At 41.9% G+C, this 27099-nt stretch overlaps 1 protein-coding gene across 2 annotated transcripts in view; it reads left to right on the top strand.

The window, feature by feature from the left end:
- The window catches only part of LOC136591282 (carboxypeptidase Q-like), a 405344-nt gene extending 380111 nt beyond the window's left edge, over positions 1-25233 (top strand). For both annotated transcript variants that reach the window (XM_066588501.1, XM_066588500.1), the window contains exon 8: positions 24934-25233. In XM_066588501.1, coding sequence (XP_066444598.1) covers positions 24934-25094 — 161 coding nt within the window. In that variant the 3' untranslated portion in view covers positions 25095-25233. The remainder of the gene's footprint in view (positions 1-24933) is intronic.
- The last annotated feature ends 1866 nt before the right edge of the window (positions 25234-27099 follow it).

The raw sequence follows: 27099 nt of genomic DNA, 5'->3' as shown, positions 1-27099 counted from the left end.
GAATTTTTATTGGATTTTCCCTCTGCAGGCTCCATCTCTAATTTTCAGTTTTCCATAGGCTGATGGGTTGAAACTGATATGATGGGCTGCTTTTATGTCCCCCATAAACAACAGAAAAAAAGAGGAGATCCTGCTCTCCTATCCCTCATATGCAGAGTAGAAGACATTATACAGTAGTACATAAAAAGTGTAGATTTGATTCGAGTAGCTAAAACATTTACTATTACCGACAGCAGCATCTCTGTGTGAGTCTCTCTGCTTCTTTTTCACTTGGATCCTCCTCATCTCTCCATAGACTTTTATGGGCAATATGTATTCTGATCTCTTAATAATCTGCTAGTCCATCTGAGTGAACTGTTTGGGGGGAGGGGGGAGGAAAGGAGCTTTATAAGTGGAGAAGGACACTTTTTTCCCCTCTAATAAAATATATTCCAAATTGTATTGAAAGTGCAGTGCCTATTAATTCAATGTATAAATGAACGGTTCTACAACTTTCTAATTAACTTTTTGTTTCAGTTGTTTACTTTTTCCGAGATACTGGTTTGCTGTCAGACTTAGACCCCATTTACACTGAAAGATGATCGCTCAAAAATCACTCAAACGACATTTGAGTGACAGTTTCGAGCGATCATCTTTGTATAGTCTATAGTAGCTAATTAGCTACTAAAGAGCTATGCAGGCAGAGTGGGACACCGCCACTATCGCTCGGCGAACAATAGAGCTGTTTTGCATAAGCAAACAGCTGCATTGTTCTCTATGCTTACAGCTCCGCTGTGAACTACCAGCAGGACACGAGCTGAAAGAATCTTATCAGTGCTGCCGACTGTTATAACAGCCTGCACCGCTGATAAGAGTTCATCATTCAATTCTAGAAAACTAGAATTGAGCGAGGAACGAATCGTGCACGAAAACAGCACAATGTCCGTGCATTTAGACGCAATGGTTATCGCTCAAAAGATGGCGAACTTTGAACGAGAATCGTTGTGTCTAAAGGAGCCTTTAGCCTGCTCTCCGCTGAGAACAAGACACAATTGTATCTAGTCTAGACAATGCTCTAAGAGTTATACTGCCTAAACTCCAGACTGATACATTGCAGCAAACCACTGGAAAGATTTGTACAGTGACTGATGATGTAATCAGTACCCAAAGACAATTACATTGTAGCAGTCGTTAACATGACTGGTGTATTGTGATATCTCGATTTGCAGCATTGTTGTTAACTCATTATAGCGCCTCAATTTAACAAGTTAACATTTGCTACATCTGTACTTCTATGTATTTTATGAGGTCATGTCTGCACAGCCGCACTAAATCAAGTCTGTATTTTACAGATTTAGCCACAATTCTGAACTAAACCAAATAAACTATGTTTAGCATATACAGCATCCAGCAGTTATTGTGAGAAAACCTGCTAATGGACAATTACTGCTTTATTCAGGCCTCTCCTACTGTGATAATACAATGTGCAGAATTTTATATATTTAGAAAATATATTTATAAATTCATCAGCTTCGCTTTTAAAAGCGTTATTTCCTTGCTGTATTGTAATTTAGAGTTGTTATATCGCTATTCTATTATTATAATACAGTAATTATCAACAATAGAAAGGACCTCATTTCCTACAACTCATACATACCCCTGTTTAGCTGCCATACAATGGCCTTGTTATCTAAAGATAGCAATATCTTACGTCTTATACTGTTATGTGATTATTTAAACTCACTGCTGTAATGAGAAGAAAGGATATTAAGGGAAAAAAGTGAACATCCACCCTCGGAACGCTATTTTTTTTTTCAATCTAAATAGAAGTGGGAGGTCCATTTATCTGATATCCAAATCCCCTACCTAAAGTTAAAGTGTAACTAAACATTGAAACTTTGTTTCTTATTATTAGTAATTTCTTCATTCTCCCCTCCTGCTTCACACACTGATCACTCATTCTGCATTATGTACTAATGAGATCTGTACACAGAAGCACATGCACAAAAAGGTAAATGACAGCTGCTGCCCACAGATGTCTGTGAAGAGGAAAGAAGGTAGGCAGACATAGCTACAGCATACCATACAATTGAGCTGCTTAGATGTGAATCTAGGACTGGAATGAGATAAACACTTACTATTGAATGACAGCTGAGTACTGCCTGTGATTGGTCACAGCGCTCAGCCAATCACAGGCAGCACTCAGCCATTCATTGAATGCAATGTTATTGGCTGATTGCGTGTGATTGCACGCCTGTAAAACACGGACATGTGAACACATCATGGGAAACCAATGGTTCTAAATAGACCCGCGGTTTTGTGCGCACCTATGTATGCACATAAACACGTGCGTCTGAATGAACCCTTAGAGTTAAGTGGTTAATTAAATTCTGGCTGCCTGAGGCCACCACTAGGACGTGCTTGGTGCGTAGTGATATCTGTCTGCAACGTACAACTAAGCCTTTCCCCTTTCCAATGTATCAACCAAATATTGAGAGAACAGAAGGGGAAGGACCCATGCTTCCCTGATAGATTTCTATAAGACTTTTCAATGCTTTGAAGAATGTAAGTCATGGGATACCATATATTAAAGCACCCTGATAGCCAGGCTCCTGTTGTAATGGCTGGGATCAGAGAAAGCTCTGATTGTGGCTGTTTAATCTTTTAGATGCCCTGGTCAATAACAATTGTAGGATGTTAGACAGAGGGCAGATGCTCCCTCCATTGGCATCCAGAAACAATATCAGGGAGTGTCAGTGGGTTACAATGGCAATGGGGGGAGGCCTAACAAAGGCACCCAAATATGCTACAAGCATCAGCCTATTAGGCCAAGGCAGAGGCGTACCTGAATAGTTTGTCTGTCAATGTACTCTGCCAGGCAATAACGCTTTGGAATATTTTTTGTTCTAAAGCATTATATAAGCTAGCTCTGCTTCAAGTCCCCCTAGCGGGATGAAAAAAATTGAACATTTAGCATAACAGAGTTTAATAGAAAAATAAGCCTCACAAAAAGTCAACCCTATTTTCATTAAAAATTATTCAACTTTTTATAATTAATTCACCATAACAAAATAAATCCTGGATGCAGTCAAAGTCGGAATGATCCATGGTAGTGGTGGCCCTCATAGTAGTTCCAGGGATGCTGCCCAGCCAGAGGCCAATAACAACCCCCCATTGACCTCTGGCTAGGCGGCATCCCTGGAGGCTTTACGCTGACCCAGCCTGCAGCTCCGCTGCTGAGTCTGTGACCGCTGGTGCAGACGCCGGCGGGGAGAGATCAGCGGTCACTGACTCCACACTGCACCCATGGCGTCTGCGCCGAGGTTAGATGTCAGCGGTCACAGACTAAGCAGCGGCACTGTAGATTGGGTGAGTGTAACTCCTCTAATTTAGATGGTGAGCCACATAAAATAAGGCTGCGGGCCTTGTACTTGACAAGTTTGATCTATTGAAATCCAAGCAGAAACTATACATGGACTTACAAGTTCAATGGATAAGAGAGTTGTCCAAGTTATGTGAAAGAAGGGCTCATATATCCATATTTAATTTTATCTGGAAATATAAACATTTGGTTTTAAGGTGTGTTTATTTCTTACAAAGTTATCCGTGCCTGCAGCAAATAACGGATTTATGTTGGAAATGATGTGAATGTCATTATGTGTTCAAAAACTGAATTCAGCATAAGTCTGAATAACTTTGTGCTCATTTCAAAATATAAATAAAACCATCGTAATTATCCAGAATTCCACTTGCCATAACATCCACGTTGTGATATAACCGTTGAAAAAAAAAAATAATCATGCACATACTGTTTTTGAAAAAACAAACAAAAATGGCATGTGCATAATAACTTGGGATACAGTGTAGATGGAAAATAAAAAGTTATGGCTCTTAGATTGTCCCCTCTTTAAAAAAAAACGAAAAAAGTGAAAAAAACAAAACAGCTTGGCTCTTAAATTGACTCCCGATGCGCAGTAATAGTGTCGCCACACATGCAGTATGTATTGAGAACATACCTGGTGTTCTCCTCTTTAGTGTAGCTGCCGTCGTTCACCCATTTTCCATTCCCTTGTACAGGATGCAAAATAGAGGTCGGATTCTCAAACTACCTCACTATTTTTTTTTACTAATATGGCATTTCCCACTGGATTTTATGAACTAGATATCCCCTTTACATTGAATGTCAGTTTACATTGTTACATAGAGAGTGTTTTATGTAATGAGACGTGCTCCCCGTCCATTTTATGCTATTTAATAGCTGCACATTTCACCGCACTTCTATTTAAGGCTACTTTAGAAAAACAGCATTTAATTTGTGATTAAAAATAGTATTTAAATGCCAGCTAATATTTTTTTAGCATTTTAACACTGTACCAAGTTCCAAGTAGATGTATGTAGAAGTCTGATATTTACACAATCTGAAAGCTATTATGTCCCCAGCTGCTCACAAGCAAATATTCAGCCGCAGATTAAATATAAATGAAATATTTCATATTCTCTCAGTGTTTTTCTGATAAATGCAGGCACATAAACCTCTAAAATGTTTCCTCCGTGTACTTCATAATGTGTGATCCTGTCGGGCAGACTCCGCAGTATGTGAATCACTAATAGGACATATGGATAAAGCATGACATAGACAGCAGAGGACCCCTGTACAAGAACACCATACAGTAAGCAGCAAATCATTCTTGGCTGTCTAAGACGTCCTCCATGGGGAGTCGGTATACCAGTAATTTTCAGCAATGGGCACAATTAGCTTCCATGAAAGTGTTATGTTGTAAAACAATAGTGGGGCCCCCTTAACCACAGGAGCTCACATATGGTATGCCCACCCCGGTACAAAGGCTATCCTGAACTATATCTCTTCCTTTTTTGATAAATGGCTTTTTTTTCTTGCAAAATACACATTACTTTATTAACCCTTTCACAACCAAGGGTCATTGATGGTCCTTTTCAGGGGCATAACTAAAGGCTCAGGGGCCCTGGTGCAAAAGTTCAGCTGGGGCGCCCCCCTACATCTGTACCCGTACCTATACCTAAACCACGCTGCACTTGAAGCTTCTGGACCCCAATGTAAAATCTGTACCAAGGCCCCCAAATATAATGCTTTATTCATAGTACTGGGCTCCCTATATGGAGAAGAGAGGTCGTATGGGCCCCCTGATGCTCAAGAGCCCGTGTGCAACCCTATCCCCTGCATCCCCTATAGTTACACCCCCGTTCATGTTGAGATCACATTTTGCATTTCTGGTATCCCAACTTTCAAAAAAGCATAACTTTTTTATTTTTCTGGCGAGTTCCATTGGGGCATGTCTATGTGGAACGAATGCTACCTGATCTGCAGTGACCAACATTAAGAGAATAGAAAAAAATAGTTTGTTAGAAGTTTAGCATAAATTTTAACATTCTCGTTCAATAAGAAAATGGCGCAAGAAGTAGCTAGAGAAGTAGCATGCTTGCCGGGTTTGGGTAAAGTAACTATAAGTGCCTTTCTGAAGGGCAAGCACCATTACCTGTTTCCGCATTGATCACCGATACCAAATATCGGGTCAAAAGGGGAAAAATATTTTTTATAATAGCCATTAGAAAAAATATCTGAGCCCGGGGTTTTGGGGGGTCTTGGCATATTAAGGGCCTCCAGTACTTCAGAGGCAGCACTAGGAGGGAAGTATACATTTACTAAAGTAAAAGGGACATTCTTAATCTTGCAGACTGGGATTATAATATGACCCAAGGAGTCTAAATACAGATTTTATTGGGAAAATGACACCAAGTCGCTGATTGCAATTAATACTTCTCTTTTTTTCCTATCGGAGTTTAAGGCTAAAAAAAGATGTGGAAATTTAGGGTGCGAGCGCTTTGGATGTTTATCCCTTATAAAATGTGTTTCCTGAGTAAAAAGTACATCAGCGTGTAATTTGAGGGCCTCGCGCCAAAGTAAACTGCATTTAAATGAGCTGTTCATACCATTAATATTTAATGAAGAGATAGTTATAGGCATGATAAATGTGTAAACAGAGATGCTGTGCTGCCTTCATGGTAAATGGAGGGTGGTGGACGCGGAGCAAGAAAGGAAAACTCTTATGATATAACAGAAGCAAAAAAACAGAAGAACAAATAGGAAAACTGAAAAGCAATAAATAGTGTTCACCTGGTGCAGACGGCACAGAAGGTAAATATAAATTGCAGGGTTTTACTAGATATCCCGAACAGCTCCATATCATTCAACTTTGAAAAAACATCATCATTAAAATATGGATTAATCAGGAATGACAACCAATCTGCTGAGGACCAATCTTGAGTGATCCAAAATGAGGACTTACTTATTGAAGGGAGTGCAGCTCGGATGACAGGGATATGCCATGTCTTCAGAAGAGACAACCCATCTGCTACAAACACTAAACATAAGATGCTCCGTTTCTGGAAATAAGAAGCTTGTTAGGGAAGCTCCTTTTGATATTGGCACCATGAAGAGCAGAAGTGACTCTGCACACTTACAGAGTCGCTGAAGAAAGGTCAGTCAACATCAATATGTTGTTATATGGGGCTGGTAGAGATCCTCTTCACCTCTCCTCAAACAAGAACCTCTTTTTAGTTTAAGAAAAATGGATTCGGGCAAGAACATCCCTTGGAGCGAGCCTTAGGATTACCTGGAACAGAACGAGCTTTAGCAATCCTATGAGCTCTGTCAATGGCGTACTCCAGTGTGGGATAAGGATGGGAGCTTAAAGGGCTTTTCCAGGGAAATACTATTGATGACCTATCCTCAGGATTGGTCCTCCTGAGTTGATTGGCTGCGTTCTGTTGCTCAGGACCCCGACCAATCAGTTGAGCGGGCCCATGCTGTCAGCTCTACAAATACACAGAGGTCAGAGCAGAAGCCTTTGCACTGACTTCAGTGAAGTGGCCGGTGCTTGTAACTGCAGGCACGGCTCTCATTAAAATCAATGGGAGCCGTGCCTGTAGTTACAAGCTCTGGCTACTAAAAGGAGGTCCACACGAAGGCTTCCACTCTGACCTCTGTGTATTTGGAGCAGAAGCCTCCACGCTGACTTCCGTTTAGTGGCCAGCGCTTGTAACTGCAGGCACGGCTCTGATTGAAATCAATGGGAGCCGTGCCTGTAGTTACAAGCTCCGGCCACTATAAGGAAGTTGGTGCGGGGGCTTCCGCTCTGACCTCTGGGTATTTGGAGCAGAAGCCTCCATGCCAACCTCCGTGTAGTGGCTAGTGCTTTTAACTGCAGGCACAGCTCTCATTGAAATCAATGGGAGCAGTGCCTGCAGTTATAAGCGGCGGCCACTACACTGAGGTCGGCGAAGAGGCTTCTGCTGCTTCACCCCCATCCTCTGTGTATTTGTGGCGCTGACAGCATGCACCTGCTCAGCTGATTGGTTGGGGTCCTGAGCGACGGACCCCAGCCGATCAACTATTGATGACTTATCCTATCCGAGTTCGAGGCTAAAAAAAGATGTGGAAATTTACGGGGCGAGCGCTTTGGATGTTTATCCCTTATAAAATGTGTTTCCTGTGATAGGTCATCATAAGTATTTCCCTGGAAAATCCCTTTAAGTACATATTGAGAAAGATCAGCTGGAGACTGAGATTCCAAAATCCCCCAAAATGTGTTCTCGAGCTGTCCTCAAGATCTGTAACTTTTTTTACGCAGACGTGAGACCTCCTCCAGGACATTGGAAGCATCTACTGACCCGTTATGTGCAGGGGAATATTATCCCATTTTTTGTTCACAGTGAGCTGTACATGTGCTAAGATCTTCTATATATCTCGAGAAATATCCTTCTGGACGGAGAAGAGCAGCTCGTTTAGTGTGTTAGTAGTTAAAGGACTGTCTGTATCTGGATAAGATTGAAGGTTGCCTGATATATCCTCCATGTTTAAGTCCTCAGTATCTACAGTATCGGACCCTTTCTTAGAAGAGGTTCCTTTAGAGTTGGGGGAAGCCTGTACAGAGCGAGGGGCACCTCTTTTAGGAACTTCCTAAGGATAAAACTGAGGTCTGTGGTTCCAGGTGGATAGAGACTGGAGGAGGACTGTGGTAAAGGAGAACCATGTTCCTGGGGTGCCACCAGTGCCGCTTGATCAGGTTCGAGGCTGTGATCGTAGATCTCTGTATCTCTGGGAACCAGAAGGAAAAAATCTGTAAGCTTCCTTGGAGCTGTAGATTTAATGCCTTTTTGGCCCATTATTAGCTAGCATTAATAAGCTCTGTGTAAAATGACAATGTGTCTGCTGTTGAAAAGGAAAGGTAGTAATTTCAGGCAAATTACTCTTGTGGTCTGCAGGCTAATGGCTCAAAGATGGCCGCAGATTATGTTGTAAAAAGACAAACTGATTTGAATAGACATGTTGTGAGCTGCTATGAAGCTATATATGATCCGGAACGCAGGATTCAATCAACCATTATTTTATGCTGTTATGCTAGTATATAGTATTGATGTAGAGTAAAGGCTATATTAAGTGTAGTCATCCACTAGGTAAGCATTAAAGCCTTATGTTATTACAGATAGGAAATATCAGGCTGCGAAAGAAAAGTTCAGCAATTCAAGCAGAGGGACTCAGGTTCATCTAGTACTGAAAAATCTGTAAAACAGAACAAGAAAAGTTCTTGATAAGCTCACCCACATAGCAACCACCTGGGACCTTGTACTGTGTGCAGCCCCAATGCCCAAAACAGTGGCTCGATCTATGTAGTAAATCAGAGAGGGCCCTTAGGTGTTTAGCAGACTGAATAATGCCTCAGAGATCCCACCCTGCTTTTGCTCTCAGACCCACTCACATATCCAGCAGGGGCAGCGCACCACTCTTTCTCTTGTGGGAAATCCTATGGCCACAAGATGTGGTCGCAGCAGGAGGCCCTAGGCACTGGCTCCAACAAAGAAGGTCTGGCATGAAGACAGCCGCCAGTGTGGCACCCCGTTGTGAATCCAGGCAGCAGCCAACAGTCTGGCCAGATGAGTGATGCGCAACGAAGGGATCCTGCCTTCAGACTCATGTAGTCCCCCGGAAGTCACAAGCCCACCTTTCTGATCGCTTTTTATTCCATTTTTTTCTGTAATAATGAAATATTTATTTTACTTATTTTTACTGTGTTTTTTTGTGGGAACTTGCAATAGTTTGATCACTTATACGATACAATGCAATACTGTGATATTGCATTATACTGTATTTAACAGGCAACCTATTAAGCTGTGCCACAGGTAAGTCTTAAAGGCAAACCATCATTGCAGCCCTAGGGGCCATGACCTTTCAAGAGATCCTAATCCTATATCCTAATCAATTGGAACCCCCGCATGAGTTAGCCAGTCACAGCCATTCAATGATGTCATTGAATGACTGTGATTGGCTGACGCCACGTGAGTTAGCCAATCACAGAATTAGCTTTCTAGAGGCGGGAATTTCAAGCCCTGCATCCAGAAAGCAATGCTTTGTCAGGGACGAGGAGGGAGCGACAGCCTGCAGCAGCACCGCAGAACTCCGGGGGAGGTGAGTGCTGCTTTTTTTTTTTACACCGTATTCCCAGCGTATAATGCGACAGTTGGGGGGTCGTCTTATTCGCCCAGTCGCCTTATATGTCGGAATATACGGTAAGTTGAAGAGGTCAATGTAGAAGTATAACAGGGTCTTTTGTTCTCAGTACCATAACATATTTGTGGCACTGATATGGAGGGCGGAATTCTCAAATTAGCTTTTGGGATACAAATTGTTGCATTAACCAGAAATCGTAAAATAGAACTTGTAGTAAAAAAAAAAAAGTAAATTCCAGAGGGTGAAGTTTTGCTGAGCACATCAGGGCTCAAACCCACTTATTATAAAAGAATTCAAAGAAACCAATTGGAATAAAGTACAAATATCGATATTATAAATACTCGTTGTAGAGTAAATGACTCCCCGAACCATGGAATATGCTTCTCACAAGCAGTAGGTGTATACTGTATGTACTCCTTCTCTTTGATATATTCGATGTGCACTACACCAAATTCTGATTTATTATCTTCTGTAACATCCGCATCCCACATCTGACTGATCTTCATAACACAGTTTATCCCAAACCTCGCAATGATGGAGGCCAGCGCCATCTGTCATAGAAGTGATATATCGTCTTTCCATAGTTTCAGAGCCTAATAATTCATCTCATTAAACAGCAGAAAAAAAACTACTCCATTTCTAATAACAAGCTACAAAAAAGCGCTGTGTAAAGTTGATTCATTGCAGTTTGGTCATTCCAATTATCCAGACCTCTGCCTATAATTTATTTAGAAAATAAATTATGCATTAATAGTGTCTCACTAATTGCGGCACAGAAGGAAAATGTAATTTACATTCTTGATAAGAAAATTGTGCTTTAAAAATATGTAAAACGCAGTTGCAAGTTACTTCAGTTATTAGCATGGTAATTCAGCATCGGTCGCAGCTGAGAGATGACGACTTGTTTTACATTCTCGATAAGGAATTGGAAAGAAACGAGAATGGAAAACCTCATGTGTAGTAGTATTCAGATTTACATTACAAGCCATAGGCTGCAGTCAGGGGAGTAACTACCACCGTAGCGGACATACTGCTTCTTACAGGGCCGGCATCACCGCAGCCAGGGCCGCCTGAGACTGTGGTTACTGGAAAGTGGGGAATGTTGTAACATTTTTCAAAAATGACATTATACTTATCTTCTCTTTCCTTCCATCTCTTTGGTGCCCACCGCTCTGCTCTCCTCTTGCTCCTTGGCAACCAGTTATGTAGTTGCACCTAGATCAGGGATTAACCAGAGCAGTTATATGCCTAGTTGGCACGTGGCCATTATGAACAATTCCTGGCTTTAGCTGTGCCATGTAACAGGCTGCCAGTAGGCAAGAAGAGAGCGGCACAGCTGAGGGGGTGACAGAGATGAGTATAATGTTGTTTTTTTACTTTTTAGCAAAAAATAGCATTATTACTGAGTGGAAGCCTACAGGAGGAATTATCACCGAGTGAAGGCCTACATGGGGCTGATTGGGAGCCTACAGGGCGCATTATTATTGAGTGGGAACCTACAAGGGGCATCATTATTGAGTAGGGGCCTACAGCAGCTATGTTACTGTATGGGGGCACTAAAAGCAGCTCTTATTATGTGGGACCTAAAGAGGGCATAAAACGGGGGATACTATTACTTCGTGGAGTACCATAGGTGGCATTATTACTAAATGAGGCACTATAGATGGGGATATTGTGTTGAGGTGTGGAAAAGATTAGTGGTATGCTCAAAAAGCAGAGAGCCAAAATGTCTTTGTGTCCAATTCGGCAAAGAGACAACCAGAAAGATGTCATGGTGGTCTGGGTCATATGCAAAAGATGGGAAAAGTGAACAACTCAAATCAGAGGGAATGTGAACCTGTGAATCATTGAATATAACTGTAATCGCTTATATGGTCTGCAGAGTGTAAAGCTGGTATCTACTGCTATGTAGTCACTGTTCAGTATATTTTTCAGTAATAGTATGGTGGTATTATGGGGTCATGGTCTGGAGTATTATTTGGTCTTTATAGTGTTAGTATTGGTAATATTCAATGCTGTACAGGTCTTTATTCAGTAACAGTATTGTGGTATTATGCGGTCACTGTGTGTTGGTAATATGTGATCATGATGTGGCAGTGTTGTTTAGTCCTTATATAGTGTTATTATTTCTAATGTTGGTCTTGGTATAGTGGGATTTGTTGAGAAAGAGTATGGAGGTAATTTGAATGGAGATATTTTCATATTGTATATACAATATATCATTTAATTTGGGGTCTTGTCTGGGGTAACATATCAGCGCTCAGCTGTTTGTTGTGCTCTTCCTAATTCTGCAAGAGTGAGAGCACGCTTAGCAGCCTAGTTGTTTTTGTTGGTTTTTTTTTTTCATTTTTTAACACCACTTGGTGGGAATGTGTGTCCTTACCTGAACCTTTACATGGGACTGGTAAATGGTAATTCTCAACGTAGGGGGCACCCATTCAAAAATTTCCTATAGGGCTCAGCCTTTTTTTGTTACACCCCTGGCTGCAGTGTAAATGTATACATATTAAGGCCTATGGACATCATTGAGGCCGCTTATTATCCTTTATATTAGCCCACTCGAAAAATCTCTACTGACCAACGATAGTGAATAGGTGATCATGTAATATTATACTTCTGTTGCAGAGTGGCTGCACAAAACTTTTCCCTCTTCCCCTCATATAACATCTGATATCTGCAGCATGGCAAAGCCAGACCGGCTTCAATCAGCTGATGTCTGGACAGATTCATTTGCAAGGTGGGACAATGCAAAACAACCAATAACTGAATGTTAAAACATACTTAGTCACCATTATCCAGATCCTTACTGCCTCAAAGCACCAAGATGGCATTCTTTACACTTTGTACTTTACAAACGTTCCAGTTTACAGCTTTATCTATCTATCTATCTATATCTATATCTATATATATATATATATATATATATATATATATATAAAGGCGAAAACCCTTATTGACTCGCTGACTGACTGACTCATTTACTCACTGACTGACCCTCCACTAATTCTCTAACTTCCTGGTGTCGTATAAACTTGAAATTTGGCACAACCATTGTTTAGGTCGTAAATAGGAAAAGTAAAGGGGTTACAACTTGATTATTCAATTCTAAGTGCCAAAGTAAGTGACCCCCCCCTATGTAATGTAACTAATAACACACATCTGTACTGCACAAATGTGAAGTTTGCCATGACCATTCTTTATGTCCTAAATAGGAAAAGTAAAGGGGTCGCAACATCAATATTCAATTCTATGTGTGAAAAATTGTGCGAAAATCCGGGATATATGAGTTGTTTTCTAGGGACATGATTTATATGCTGAGGAGAATCTACCTACCTCACCTCTGTGTGTGTGTATATACGGAGGAGAATCTACCATACCTCCTATGTGTATATACTGAGTCTGGGGGTAAATTTGAATAAAAAGGGGCATTACCTTTCAGGGTAAAAAGTGAGGAAAATGGGGGGGAGGGGGCACATTCTGCAGAGGGACATTGGTACATGCAGTCTGAGGAGAATATAATGCTCCTCTATGTTTATACATATTTTATTCCTCGGTTCCTCTGAAGTAACTACAACTTTATAAAAGTTTCTGTGCAAGCAACAGGTAAACACCTGTACTATATTAACCCGGGCGAAGCCAGGTATATTAGCTAGTAATAACATATGAGCAAAAAAAAAAAAAGCATTCAACTGATGGAGAAGAGGAAGACAAGACTGGAAATTAGTTGATAATGCTCTGGCAATATTCCTTTACAATGCATGAGCTTTATATCACCAGCCTGACATGAATGTCCTGCAATTCACTGGGATGTTTCAGCATTCATATACCTTTTAATAAGTATTGGAAGCTATGTGAATGCAATGACTCTTGTCAATATATCTCACCTTCATCTGGCCTATCAAGTTTTCTTCCATTAGAATCCGCTTTCTTTGTTATATAGCAGTGATTCAAAACTTGCGAGCATCATACAGAAGTGATAACCTTTAGCGCAAGCAATCCTATCCAGTCATCAACCTAATCAAAGCAAGCGTGACACAAGAAAGAATATGCATAGCTTTATCCACAGCTGTCAGTGTTTAAATGGCATGTGGTAAGTATAACTAAAATCAACCATATTTAAGATAGGGAAGTAATCGTAGAGGGTCTGTGTTTTATCATTACGGTTAAAGGATCTGTCCGCAGTCGCAGTCAATTTTTGTTTAATGCTGCAACACATCTACAAAGAAAAATGCCCAACCGTTTTGTGTCTACAGCTCTTATACAGATAATGTCTCTTCATTGTCAGGAGCAGACACCAAGAAAAGAGCTCCTGTCAAGGACAGTAGGGCCCTGTTCATGGGGCCTACATTACTGTGGATCTGATATGAATCCGCGCCGATTCAATATCAAATCTGCCTTTTTTTAATGTCATTTTTCAGGACTCAACTATTGATCACCTATCCACACCTCGCCCTGTCACTTGTCACACGGCAGCCTCTAGTGAGTGCCAAGCCGCTGGTCAACTGATGCCACTTCTGCATCACCTGACCAGTGGGTCTGTGCTCGCTAAAGGCTGTCAGGTGCGGAGGCATGCTGATAGTGCAAGCTTAGGGGAACATTGTAGCTGCCAAAATCAGCTGCAGATATGCAGCTGATTTAGAGTCAAAAGCTGCACTGATGGCGCATATTTTGACGCTATTTTTGGTGCAGGAATGCTGTAGAATTTGTTGCGGAATTTTTTTCCATGGAATTCCACATACATTTTTGTTCATGTTACCACCCCCACATCAATCAGAAAGTATATTTACTCTCTGATTGTCACATATGGGTTTTTTTCCCAAAAAGGAGCGATATGCTGAGGACTTCTTCACCTAATCACTCCTGTACATCATGTAACGCTGCAGATGCTGCAGTCAGTTTTCCAGAAAAATAGATTTTTAAATTATTTTACCCTTACACAAGGCTTTAACCCTTTCCAATCCACTGTCTGACGTCTAAAGACATTCTGATTGAAGGCTGTACGCCTCCGATGTCGGAAGACATCTGGCAGGGTATTCTTACTGTAGATTACTGGCCGCTCTGTTGGCGGGGGGGCCTCTCCAGCATGTCCCATACCGCAGTACTGGCTCTAGCTGGCAGATGGCGCCATTGTATAATGGCAGAAAGAGAAAGCCCCCTAGGAAACCCTGAATCCAAAATTGGATTGCAAAGGGTCAAATATTGAAAGAAAAGCCTTAATTGGTATCGTCACATCCATAGCAATCCATACTATAAAATAATAATCACCGTATATACTCTAGTACAAGCCGAGTTTTTCAGCACAAAAAAATCTGCTGAAAAAGCCCCCCCGCAGCTTATACTCGAGTGAGGTAAAAAAAAAAACCTCAATAATCACCGTATATACTCTAGTACAAGCCGAGTTTTTCAGCACAAAAAAATCTGCTGAAAAAGCCCCCCCGCAGCTTATACTCGAGTGAGGTAAAAAAAAAAAACCTCAATACTCACCTATCAGCCGGCGTCTCTGTCCCTGGCTTGATGCTCTCCCCAGCGGTGCGGCCAGCTGCTGCTGTCTTTTCCCCGCTGTCTTCTCCCTGGCTTCACTGAATGGCTGTGATTGGCTTATCGAGCGCTGGCTATGATTGGCCGGCGCTCGATACAATTACAGCGCTGACGGCGGGGATTTCAAAAGCAAGCCAGGGAGAAGACTGCAGCAGCTGGCCGCACCGCCAGGGACACCGATGCCGGCTGAGAGGTAAGTATTGCTTTTTTTTTTTTTCTACCTACTATGTACTCGAGTATAGCTCGGCTTATACTAGAGTCAATAAGTTTTATCAGTTTTTTGTGGTGAAACTTATTGACTCAGCTTATACTCGGGTCGGCTAATACTTGAGTATATTCAGTACATTATTTTAATGCACAGAAAAATACATTAAAAAAAAAATGAAACCAAATTAGCCATTTTCTGATCATCTCGCTTCCCTGAAACTGGAAAAAAAATCCTTAACAAAATCATGTATACCTCAAAATGGTACCATTAAAAACTACAAGTTGTCCCACAAAAAAACAGGCTTGATACAGCTCTGTCGACTGAAAAATAAAAAGGCTCTGGTCCTGGAATGTGGGGCCATACGAAAAGCATTTTTGTAAAAAAAATGTATATATTGCGCAAAAGGGGTAAAACATAATAAACAGAGATGAGCGAGTATACTCGCTAAGGCACATTACTCGAGCGAGTAGTGCCTTAGCCGAGTATCTCCCCGCTCGTCTCAAAAGATTTGGGGGGGCGAAGAGCGGCGGGGGAGAGCGGGGAGGAACGGAGGGGAGATGTCTCCCCCCCCCCCCCCCCTGCGCTCCCCGCCGCAACTCCTGTCACCCGCGCCGGCCCCTGAATCTTTAGAGTATACTCGCTCATCTCTATTAATAAAACCTCTCTAAAAGTGGTGTTGTTATAATCATGAAGACCTGTAGGATAAAGATAATGTAGTATTTATATCACACTGTGTACGCCATGAAATTTAATTAAAAAAACCTGGAGAAATTGCTTTTTTCCAATGTCCACAACAAGAGAAAAATGAATACAAGTTTTTAAATGCATTATATGTATCCAAAATTGGTTCTTATAAAAACTAGAACTCATTGCACAAAATAAAAGGTGTCATACAGCTACACTGATGAAAACATAAAAAACGTCTGACACCTGGAACATAAGAGGAAACGATTTACTGGCTTTTAAAGCTAAAATTAGTTATGTCACCAAGGGATTAAAAATTAACTTAAGGCGACTGAGTTCTGTGTTAAATAACTTTACATGAGACATAAATTTGAAATGGACAATAAAGTTATATTTTCTGGCAGGTTTTCCAATTTAACCCCTTAATGCCAAAGGGCGTAAATGTAAGTCCTGGCTGTGGGGTACTTAACGCAACAGGACGTACACTTACGTCCTGTGGATGGTGCGAGATCAAAAGAGATCCCGCGCTATGTAGCAGTGGGAGTCGTCTGTCACTGATAGTCGGCCTGCAACGGCGGGGGTGCATCAGGATAGCAACCCCCGCTGTTAACCCCTTCCCTGCCTCAATATATGCAGATCGCGGCATGTAAAGTGTTCACAGAGGGAGCGCGCTCCCTCTGTGACGCTACGTACTCTCGCAATGTAATCGCGGAAAGCCGATGGGTTGCCATGGCAACAGGATGCCAGATACAGGGGTCTTGCTTTGCCATTACTTATGATCACCATTAGAAGTAGTAAGAGCAGTAAGCTTTATGATAAAGCAGTAAGCTTGATCATAGCGATCATAGGTGTTATGGTACAAGTCCCTTACAGGGACATAAATAGTGTAAAAAAAAAACTAAAAAGCACCCTTTATTTGTGCCTTTTTCCCTAATTAGTATTAAAAATGTAAAAAATTAAAATCCCACATATTTGGTATCGTCATATTCGTAACAACCTGTACAAAAAAATTTAAACACACTTTTTATTCTGCACAGCAAAAAGGGTAAAAAAAACTTTAAAAACTGAGCCAAAATCCTTATTTTTTTCATTTTGCCTCCTAAAAAAGCAATAAAAGTGATCAAAATAGCCGTATGTACCCTACAATGGTAGCAATAAAAAAAACAGCTCGTCATGTAAAAAAAAAGCCCCCACAGAGCTCCGTCCATGGAACAACAAAAAAGTTATAGGACTTTGAATGCAGCGATTTAGAAAAATAAATAATTTTTTTTAAAAAGTGCTTTTATTGCCGGAAATTGGAAAAACCTAGAAAAGAAGAAAAAGAATTTTGGTATTGTTGCAATCGTACCGGCCCGCAGAAAAAATGTATTGCGTCATGATTAACTCTGTAAAAAAAAAAACAATGGCAGAATTGATGTGTTTTATAAAGTTGATTAGTTCATTCTTGACAATTAACAAACAAATGAACAATATTTAGTGTGATTGTCTTCAAAACTGCATCAGTTCTTCTAGATACACTTGTACACAGTTCTGAAGGAATTCGGAAGCGAGGTTGATCCAAACATCATGGAGAACTAACCACAGATCTTCTGTGGATGTAGCTTGCTCAGATCCTTCTGTCTCTTCATGTAATCCCAGACAGACTTGATGATGTTGAGATCAGGGCTCTGTGGGGCCATATCAGCACTTCCAGGACTCCCTGTTCTTCTTTACACTAGAGATTGTTCCTAATGACATTGGCTGGATGTTTGGGGTTGTTGTCCTGCAGCAGAATAAATTTGGAGCCAATTAGACACCTTGGGCTTTTGAAACAAATTCTCGATTTTCTAGCATTTTCCCCACACCTGCCTAAAACGTTTAAACACAGTACCGTATGAATGACGGCCTGTTTACTGTGAATGGAGGAGGGCGTCTGGAAGCGATCTCAGTCGTGCTCCGCCTCCATTCAATGAGTGATCCTCGCTCCTGTGGGAAAGTACAGGAGCAATTACCGCTGGGACTGTGGGATGCTGAAGGTCCTGACAATCGCCCCATGTGAAAGGAACCTTATCCTCCTTGCACCTGGTATAGTACAGCTCTGGGCACCGCTACGCTCGGTTTTGACGTTTTCCAGCATCAACATATTGCTATATCTCCACACAATGGATGCTGGTTGACATCAGGATCCAGTGCAGTAGTGCCAAGAGCCGGCAGCAAGGAGGAAAGAGATATTGGCTGACTTTGTTAATTGATATATTTTTGGGGGCTGCAGTCGTGCCCTATCTTGATCCTCCCTTTCTTTAGCATCAGGGTAAAAACCTTTTATCACAAGGTGACTGGCTGAGAGAGGGTTAAAATAGGGTGACTCCCTGTTGACATGTAAGCCCTAAACTGCTAATTTCTAGAGATGAACGAGTACCAAAATGCTTGGGTGCTCGTTATTCGAGTCGAGCTTTTCATAATATTCGAGAGCTCGATTCGAGTAACGAACCCCATTGAAGTCAATGGGAGACTCGAACATTTTTGTATTGGACCCGCCGGGTGCCAAGCTTTTATTTTATTTTTTTTCTCTCTCTCTTTCTCTGTGATTTTTGCCATCTTGCAGCGTTGCGCCAAGAGAAAAATCGTCCATGTACATAAACTCATTGCAAATAATAGGTTGTATTTTTTGTGAGTTTTGTGTATCTCACAATGCACAAAAGTCGCACGATTTTCTCACCCATGTAAATACACCCTTAGTCATGGCCATGGATCATCTGTTTTTGCTACTTACGTTGATTACACTCTTTTATATACCACACATAAAACTAGTTGTGATGTCACAGCAGCTTATTTGACTGAAAACACACTTATGATGTCACAGTAGCTTACGTGGCTAAAACTGGTTGTGATGTCACAACAGTTCAACTCAATGATATACATTTGTGTTGTCACATCATGTTACCTGTCTGAAACCCACTTGTGATGTCATAGCAGTCTATCTCACTTTAACATACTTGTGATATCACAGAAGCTGACAACTGTTTTACCAGATGGAAACCCACTTGTTATATTGCAGGTCAAACGGGACCTCCTATTATTATGCATTGTTTTAAAATAAAGTACTCTAGCGCCTCCCTATTTGCTTCATGTCGTCAGGCAGTAGCTTTAGGGATGCAGCAGTAGCAATTACACTTAAGCCCTGCTCCAAAGTCCCCTCTGCCACATAAGAAGACACAAGTATTACAAAGGGCATGTGGGGGCCTTGCTATATACTTTGGATTGGGACCCAGGACATATAAATTCTGCCTTTGTAGGTGGTAGGGTTGCCACCTTTGTCACTAAAAAATACTGGCCAATGTAAAAGGGGTCGTGGCTTATCACAACGTGTAAACTTGCCTCCGTTATTCCTGTGGCCTCTATTGTAATAGCGCCCCCTCTATGTTGCCCGTATAGTAATAGTGACCCCATAAGTAACAGTGTCCCCTCTCAATGGCCCCATTAGTAACAGCACGCCCTTCCTCAGAGGTCCCAGTAGTAATAGACCCCTCTCAGTGGCCCCAGTGGTAATAGTGTGCCTCCTTAGTGGCCCTAATAACAAGTGCCTCTCTTAGTGGCCTAATAGTAATAATGCCCCTGTTAATGGCCCCCGTTTGCGGTCTCAACTCTGACCAACCTTGGCAGCAAGTAGTTTACTCAGTGAAGCAGGTCTGGTCCAGCCGCCATGGCTGCTGTACGTGGAGACCCAGCTTCATCTCCCAGCATACAGTATGCAGCGCAGATGCCAGGAGAGGAAGCAAGGTCCGGACCAGACCTGTTTCAGTGAGAAAACTACTCTTTGCCACGGTTGCTATTATTTTTTACTGGCTATTAGCACTGTTTGCAGAAATAAATACAGACACCGGCCTTGGAACTTAATGACTGGCTGGACCAATGATTTACTGGCGGGGTGAGAACCCTAGTAGGTGAGACAAGGGTTCATTATTCCTATTAGCAACATGTGTACCTCTCGTTCCATAGATCATATAACTGCATACCCCACTGCCGGCGGTCTTCTCTCTCATCCTGTTGGCGTGTAACTCTATCCACAAACTCCTCTTTTTTTCCCCTAAAAGTCACCATTTTAATAACCTCTATTTCGCATGTCCCAGTTGCAGAGCTCTCTTTATTCACACGCCTACAGTTCCAATCTAATTCCATTCTGCATTGCATTGTACGAAGTTTCCTCATCTTCCCATTCTTACAGAAATATATTTCAAGCTGTCATATTTAATAAATGTCGCTTTTTTTCAATCAGGGTCAATATAAATGAGGTTTTTTTTAAGCCACTGTGATTACAGTGAGTATTATATTACATAAGACCTTTACTAGATAATTCATTAAACTTTGAAGTGGGTGTTCAAGTTTAATTAACTGCCACTTTACTAAAGGTACTGTGCGTTTTCTATTGGTGGCAAAGTAATTATTATCGCAAGATAAGAGTGGCGATGCCGAGTTCTTAGAGAAGAAATCAAAATGTAAATTCAGTTCACAGAGCAGAGAAGGAAAATGTAAGTAATTGAGGTTTTCTAAAGGGGAAGAAATACACTGTGAAATTGTATCGCTTCTTCTTTGTCTTGCCTCAATGGGATGTTCATATCAGGTGACTATAGTTTATACTTAAAGTAAATGGACACATCATTCACTGGTGAAACCTCAGCAGATTCTCTTCAGTATGGAAGAAGGGTTTGTCTAATTGATATTTGATTGATCTCAGAATGAAAATAGAGGTTTTTGGTTCATAGGATAATAAAGGTGGATATGTTCCTTAAAGGGTATATGTACATTTTCATCCATTATTTGTGTTGTCTCAATGCATATAGAATGAAAAAATGAAGGAACTTTGCAAAGGGTCTTGATCAGGAATGGATGGCCTTATGAAACATGGTGCCTTATGTGACACAATCCATTGACACTACCCCAATATGCCGTACTGTCAAACTGTGTAAAAATAACCATACAAAGCCTGATTAGAAACAATAGGGCACCCAAATAGCATTGTCATACATTGGCCATATAAGACTTCCGTACATTTGCCCAGATATCAATGTTATTATAATATCACTATAAAATTAGTGTTCATAGTAGTTGTAAGCATTAAATATCAGGCAGTGTGGCTTTCCTTAAAAGAGTTGTCCCATTGCTGAAGGTTATTCCTTATCCACAGAATAAGGAATAAATTACTGATCAATGGGGGTCTGACCACTCGGACCTCCACCATTCCCACCAAAATTTCAGCCCCAGAGCACCCCGAAGTTCTGGCAGCAGAGGCAACACATGAACTCTGCTATCTCCGGCGGTGCCATTGAAGGGAAAGAAGCAGAGGCAAGAATGAGCAGCCTCCGCTACGAGAACTTCAGAACACGCAACTGTTATGGAAACACTAGTAATTATTAGGAAATGATAGCACCAGTGTTTTTTGGTACATCACAAACACACAGCTCTGCTACATGCACGTCACACACACAGCTCTGCTACATGCACATCACAGACACACAGCTCTGCTGCATGCACATCACACACAGCTCTGCTGCATGAACATCACACACACAGCTCTGCTGCATGCACATCACACACACAGAGCTCTGCTACATGCACATCACACACTCACACAGCTCTGCTACATGGACAGTCACACAGCTCTGCTACATGCACGTCACAGACACACAGAGCTCTGCTACATATACCTCACACACACAGTTCTTTTACATGCATGTCACACACACAGCTCTGCTACAAGCAGCTTGCTGAGGAGATATATTGGCTTGTTACTTTCACATATGAGGTGCATGTGATTTACGAACTTCAGCAGCTCGCTGAGGAAACATATTGGCTAGTTGCTTTCGCATATTAGCTGCATGTAATTTACGAACTTCAGCAGCTCGCTGAGGAGACATGTTTGCTTGTTGTTTTTGCATATGAGCTGCACGAGAATTACAAACTTCAGCTGGTGGCTGAGGTGAAATTGTGGCTTGTCCCTGTATCATGTAAGCTGCATTTTCTTCACGGCGTCGTCGAACCCTCTGCGGTGTCATATTTGCACGACAGCGACAGTTTGTTTCAACACTGGACAGCAGTTGACGATTAGATGAAGGCTGGACTGGTGTTGGCAGCATTAGCACTTGAGATAACATGATATCACATTCAGGAGATGTGAAGATAGTGGTGAAGGACTTTAATGTTGTTGGTCAGCTATGTATGTGTACATTTGTTAGGTTTCATTAATTGGAGTCTCCACACAGGTGTCCAGCTGTCTCACAACCAGCTACAAACTGCCAGACTGAGTACTGCTGTATCCATAGCAACTGAGGCCATAGGGGTTTGTAGGGGATCACAGAACTGAAGAACCTATGATAATAAAGTAGTAGTGGTAGCATACAGGAGTAAATGTAAAAATATATGACCTTTATTCCTCCATGGTCATCTTTAAAATGGTAGACAAGCTACATTTCGGACAACAATAGGCCTTTTTCTAGCTGAAGGACCTGTAATAATGTCACCGTTGTGTGATCAGGAGCGGAGCTCAGAGCCCAGGTGACTGATCCTATGACAGTGGCATCTTGCCATGTAACTGACACAGTCACTCGCTGACAGACAGGTGGTCATTAGTATTCCATAGCAACTGAGGCCACCGGGGTTTGTTGGGGTTGTATAACTCACTTGGAATAAAGGACCTGTGTGGACCTCACCATCGTGTGATCAGGGGCAGAGCATGTAACTCACTCACTTGGGATGAAGGACCTGTGATTATCTCTCCATCATGTAATCGGGGGCTGGGGGGGGGGGGGCAGGGGGAGGGGGCCTTGGCTAGTGAGAGGCCTGTGACATGGGTCTAGAGAAGTATCATCTCTCCCTAGGGAGAGCACCAAGAAGGTGAGTGAGGAGACTTATAGGGTCATCCATGTTCCTCTGGGTAATATGGAAATACAGAAGATGGAACAATACCTCTGCATCGCCACCTATTGAATGGCAGCATTCCTTCAAGGAGACATAATAGCTGTCTACAAATATTTGAAGGGCTGTCAAAGTGCAGAGGGATCAGCCCTATTCTCATTTGTTCAAGGAAAGACCAGAAGCAATGGGATGAAATTGAAAGGGAGGAGACACAGATTAGATATTAGACAGATGACGGTGATGAATGAGTGGAATAGATTACCACGGGAGGGGGGAGTTTTCCTTCAATGGAAGTCTTCATACAAAGGCTGGACAAATATCTGTCTAGGATGATTTAGTCAATTCTGTACTGAGCAGGGGTTTTGACCCGATGACCCTGGAGATCCCTTCCAACTTTACCATTCTATGATTTTATGCATTATTGTTTGGTATTTTTATGTTTTTAATACTTGCTGATTGAATTATCGTTTGATAGTTGTTTACCAACCTAAAAAGGAAAGGAGTCCTCTAAACTCTGAGTGGACCTGGAATGTAAGAATTCTCATGCTTTTGCAATGGGATCCTTCTGGCTTCTGCCCTCAGTTGTCAATAGGGCACCCATGCTAACCCCTCTCTTAGGACAGATTTTGGATGCCTGGAATGGTTTTGCCTCGCTCCTGGGCCTGGTTTCCTTACTCCGTTGGTTGGTTATCCCGAATTCCCAACACTTTTGGAGAGCACCTCCTCTTGATAGAGAGGAGCGCTCTTGCCCCTAGAATCAGAAATGTTATATTGATACAAGGAGTCCGCCCAATGAAGGAGATTATGAGGGGCCCCGGACTGGAGTGTGGTACCAATATCTGCAGATAAGACACTTCATCCAATATCAGGGCTCGCTGGCCTCTCTTCTTGCCCCCCTTTCCCAGTTTGAACGGCTGTGTGTCTCCTCCACATTGGGAGTCGCGAGTATATCAACTAGAGACTCATGCCGATGTGATGGGATTCATTGGGGGCTGGGAGAGGGAGCTGGGGAGAACCTTTCGGGGGGAGATGTGGGAGAGGGCCCTTACACTGACTCACTCACTTGTGATCTTATCGAAACTCCAGGAGACAAATTACAAAATCCTGTCTTGATGGTGCAGAACTCCTTCACATTTGGTAAAAATGTTCCCTCAGACCCCAGACACCTGCTGGAGATAATTCAGAGGGAGAGGAGATTTTGTTCATATCTGGTGCTCCTGCCCTCTGGTCCTACCCCTGTGGCAGGAGATCATTAATCTCTATAACTCAATTTACAGAGACTCTGTGGTCCTCTCACCAGAAGCTGCCATATTGTCCATGATCTCGAAAACCTCTCTCGAAAATCAAAAAAGTGTCCTTTAAATTTTTTCTCATTGCCATAAGGCAGATTATACCAGGACTGTGGAGGTCCCCATTCCCTCTCACGAGGATCATGTGGCTGGAAACCCTTGACAATAAAAACCAAATGGAAGAACTGGCCGCAACAAACAAGGGTAGAACCCAAAAATATTATACAATTTGGACAGCTTAGATCTTATTTAGAAACTCCTCAGAGTTGAAATTTTGGCTTCAAACAGGAGTTGTCCCTTCCCAGATTTAGTCATTCTATGTAACACCTGAAGAATAGTCTTGACTGCCCAACCACTGATGAAAACCCTCCCCCTTTCCTTCCACTATCCTACCTTTTCCCTTCCTTCCTCCCACCCAGTTGGTTAAGTTTAAAAGCATCAAATAGCTTCCAGAGTGTATACTACCGCCGACTCTCCTGTCTCAGTAAACTTGCTATAGTAACATCTGTCCCCGGTAGCGGATACTCTGGGTTTTCGTGCGAGAGGGGATAGGAGACACCGTCGGCAATCTCCATTGTATGTGTAGGCTTCATGACCATAAACAAAATAAGCTCTGGAATCATGCTGTTTTTTGACTGTTTATTGAAAATTTATTGAAAACTTAATAAAAATAATTTGAACAATAAAAAGGAAAGGAAGTTCCTGTTATTACTCTATCAATATGCTTCAGATTGTACTCTGTAACATTTAAAAAAAATGAAGTTAAGGGAAAAAATGACATTGTATAATTTATATCCTAGGTGCAAGTCTCCTTGATGACATTAGCAAATATTTCTGGTTCCATCATTCGGAAGGAGACACAATGACAGTCCAGAACCCCATCTGGATGAACCTCTGTGCAGCTATCTGGACTGTTGTCACTTACGTAGTTGCTGATTTGGAGGAAATGCTGCCAAGATAACAAGATGGAGGAACCGTGATGGGGAATCGTACATGGAGAACCATGAAGATTTTCATTAATCTGCTGCCTCATTATATATTCTGAGTCTGATTATATCATTGTAGATTTTATTAAGATGAATTTTGATTATTTCTCTTCACTTCTCTCCATTCAATGTGTATTTCTCCTCAATATATGATTTTACTTTATTGTACTTTAGCATATTAGGTTAAATTTCTATTATACATCCATTGACTAAAAAAAATGCACCCAGATAGAAATGTCGGATTACTGCAAAACTCAGCATGCAGTTATGTTTCAGGCAGATATGTACAGGATTACAGTTGTGGTCTGATTAGACACTGGATCTTGCCACCAAAGGCTTTAAAAGTGCTTCCCCTGTTGCCCTATAAAAAGACTTTCATAGGCTACTTGTGTGCAGTGTAACTATTGTTGAGAGATCGTCGACCACTTGACGCCTCCACAAGCTTGACAAAACCATAACCTATGGTTGAAACCTTGCTTTGCGAGTTGGAGTAAATAAAGCTGCGTCACGAGATATGAAAAGTTTCTAACTAGAGATGAGCGAACGTACTCGGTAAGGCCGATTTCGCAATCGAGCACCGCGATTTTCGAGTACTTTACTACTCGGGTGAAAAGTACTCGGGGGCGCTGTGGGGCGGGGCGTGGTGGAGCAGGGGGTAGCAGCGCGGAACAGATGGGAGCTCTCTCTCTCTCCCTCTCCCCCCACTCCCCCCTGCAACCCCCCGCTCACCCACAGCTCCCCCGAGTACTTTTCACCCGAGTAGTGAAGTACTAGAAAATCGCGGTGCTCGATTGCGAAATCGGCCTTACCGAGTACGTTCGCTCATCTCTATTTCTAACATCTGTGGGTTCCTGTGTGCTGCTTAACCATCTGAGATACAAGAGTGTGGTGGACTTTGGACGTACTAGTCCTTGGTGAGCGTGCACGTTTACAGCTTCCCCAAGTTTGCCTTGGTTAAGTAACTGTGCTGTTGACAATATAAGCTGTTTTACATATCTTATCATGCATCCAGGCTAGAGGCGGCCCAAGAAGATAGTAGAGCTTCCTGTGAACTGTAGAGTTTTTCCTAATAAACTTATCCTTCCTCTCTAATATTGTAATAATTTACATATATCATCATTACATTCACACATAGAACGTTTCATCTGATTCCAACAACTCCTTCTTGGCGCATTATTTCTTTTGTCAATGAGTGTATTTCTATACTGTATGATTATCAAGATTACTATTAATTTACTATATACTATTTAGGGTCTGTTCACATCTCACTATGGCCTCCATCCAACGGGACTTCCCTTTTAAAAACCCGAAAACGGCACCTGTAGAAAGGACTTGAACAGAAGCTGTTTCTGCAACTAATGAAAACTGATGAAACAGAGATTATTAATAGGTTTCCATTACTTTTCGTCATTTTCTGCTGGAAAGAATAGCACTGTGGACCATGTTATCCTCTCTGACACAAAATGCCAGAAACAAACAGAAACCTGCCCTAACAGAGACCTAATAGGGCCCATCCACAATGGAAATAAAAATGAAATTAAATGTTTCCGTTTTGTCCCCCATTGATATATTTTGGTTTATTTCAGTTTACTCCTGTCCCTTTTCAATTTCATTTCCACTGAACAAATAGCGCAGCCAGTTACTTGCATATTTCTAACCATCAAACAGAACAGTGAAATGGAAATGCTTAACTGAGGTGAACACTCATGTGGATGGACCCTTAGGCTGTGTTCACACAGGACGGATTTGCTGAGGAAATTATGTATGGAATTTCTGTGCGGCTAATCCACCCGTGGCTCCTAATCCCGGGATTAACCAGCCATGTAGATGAGATTTTGCAAAATTTTCGTCCACACGGGGCGGCCAATCCGTTGCGGCAAAGTCGCGCAGGACTGGCGATGCGGTGCGGGATTGACAGCCGCAGCATGTCAATTCTTTTTTTTTTTTTCCCGTTTTGGCTTCACTCCTCCCTATAGGGAG

Source organism: Eleutherodactylus coqui, unplaced genomic scaffold, assembly GCF_035609145.1.
Source record: "Eleutherodactylus coqui strain aEleCoq1 unplaced genomic scaffold, aEleCoq1.hap1 HAP1_SCAFFOLD_28, whole genome shotgun sequence".
In the NCBI taxonomy this organism is placed as follows: domain Eukaryota; kingdom Metazoa; phylum Chordata; class Amphibia; order Anura; family Eleutherodactylidae; genus Eleutherodactylus; species Eleutherodactylus coqui.
The sequence above is the reverse complement of the archived record's forward strand: the minus strand, read 5'-3'. Positions and strand labels throughout refer to the sequence as shown.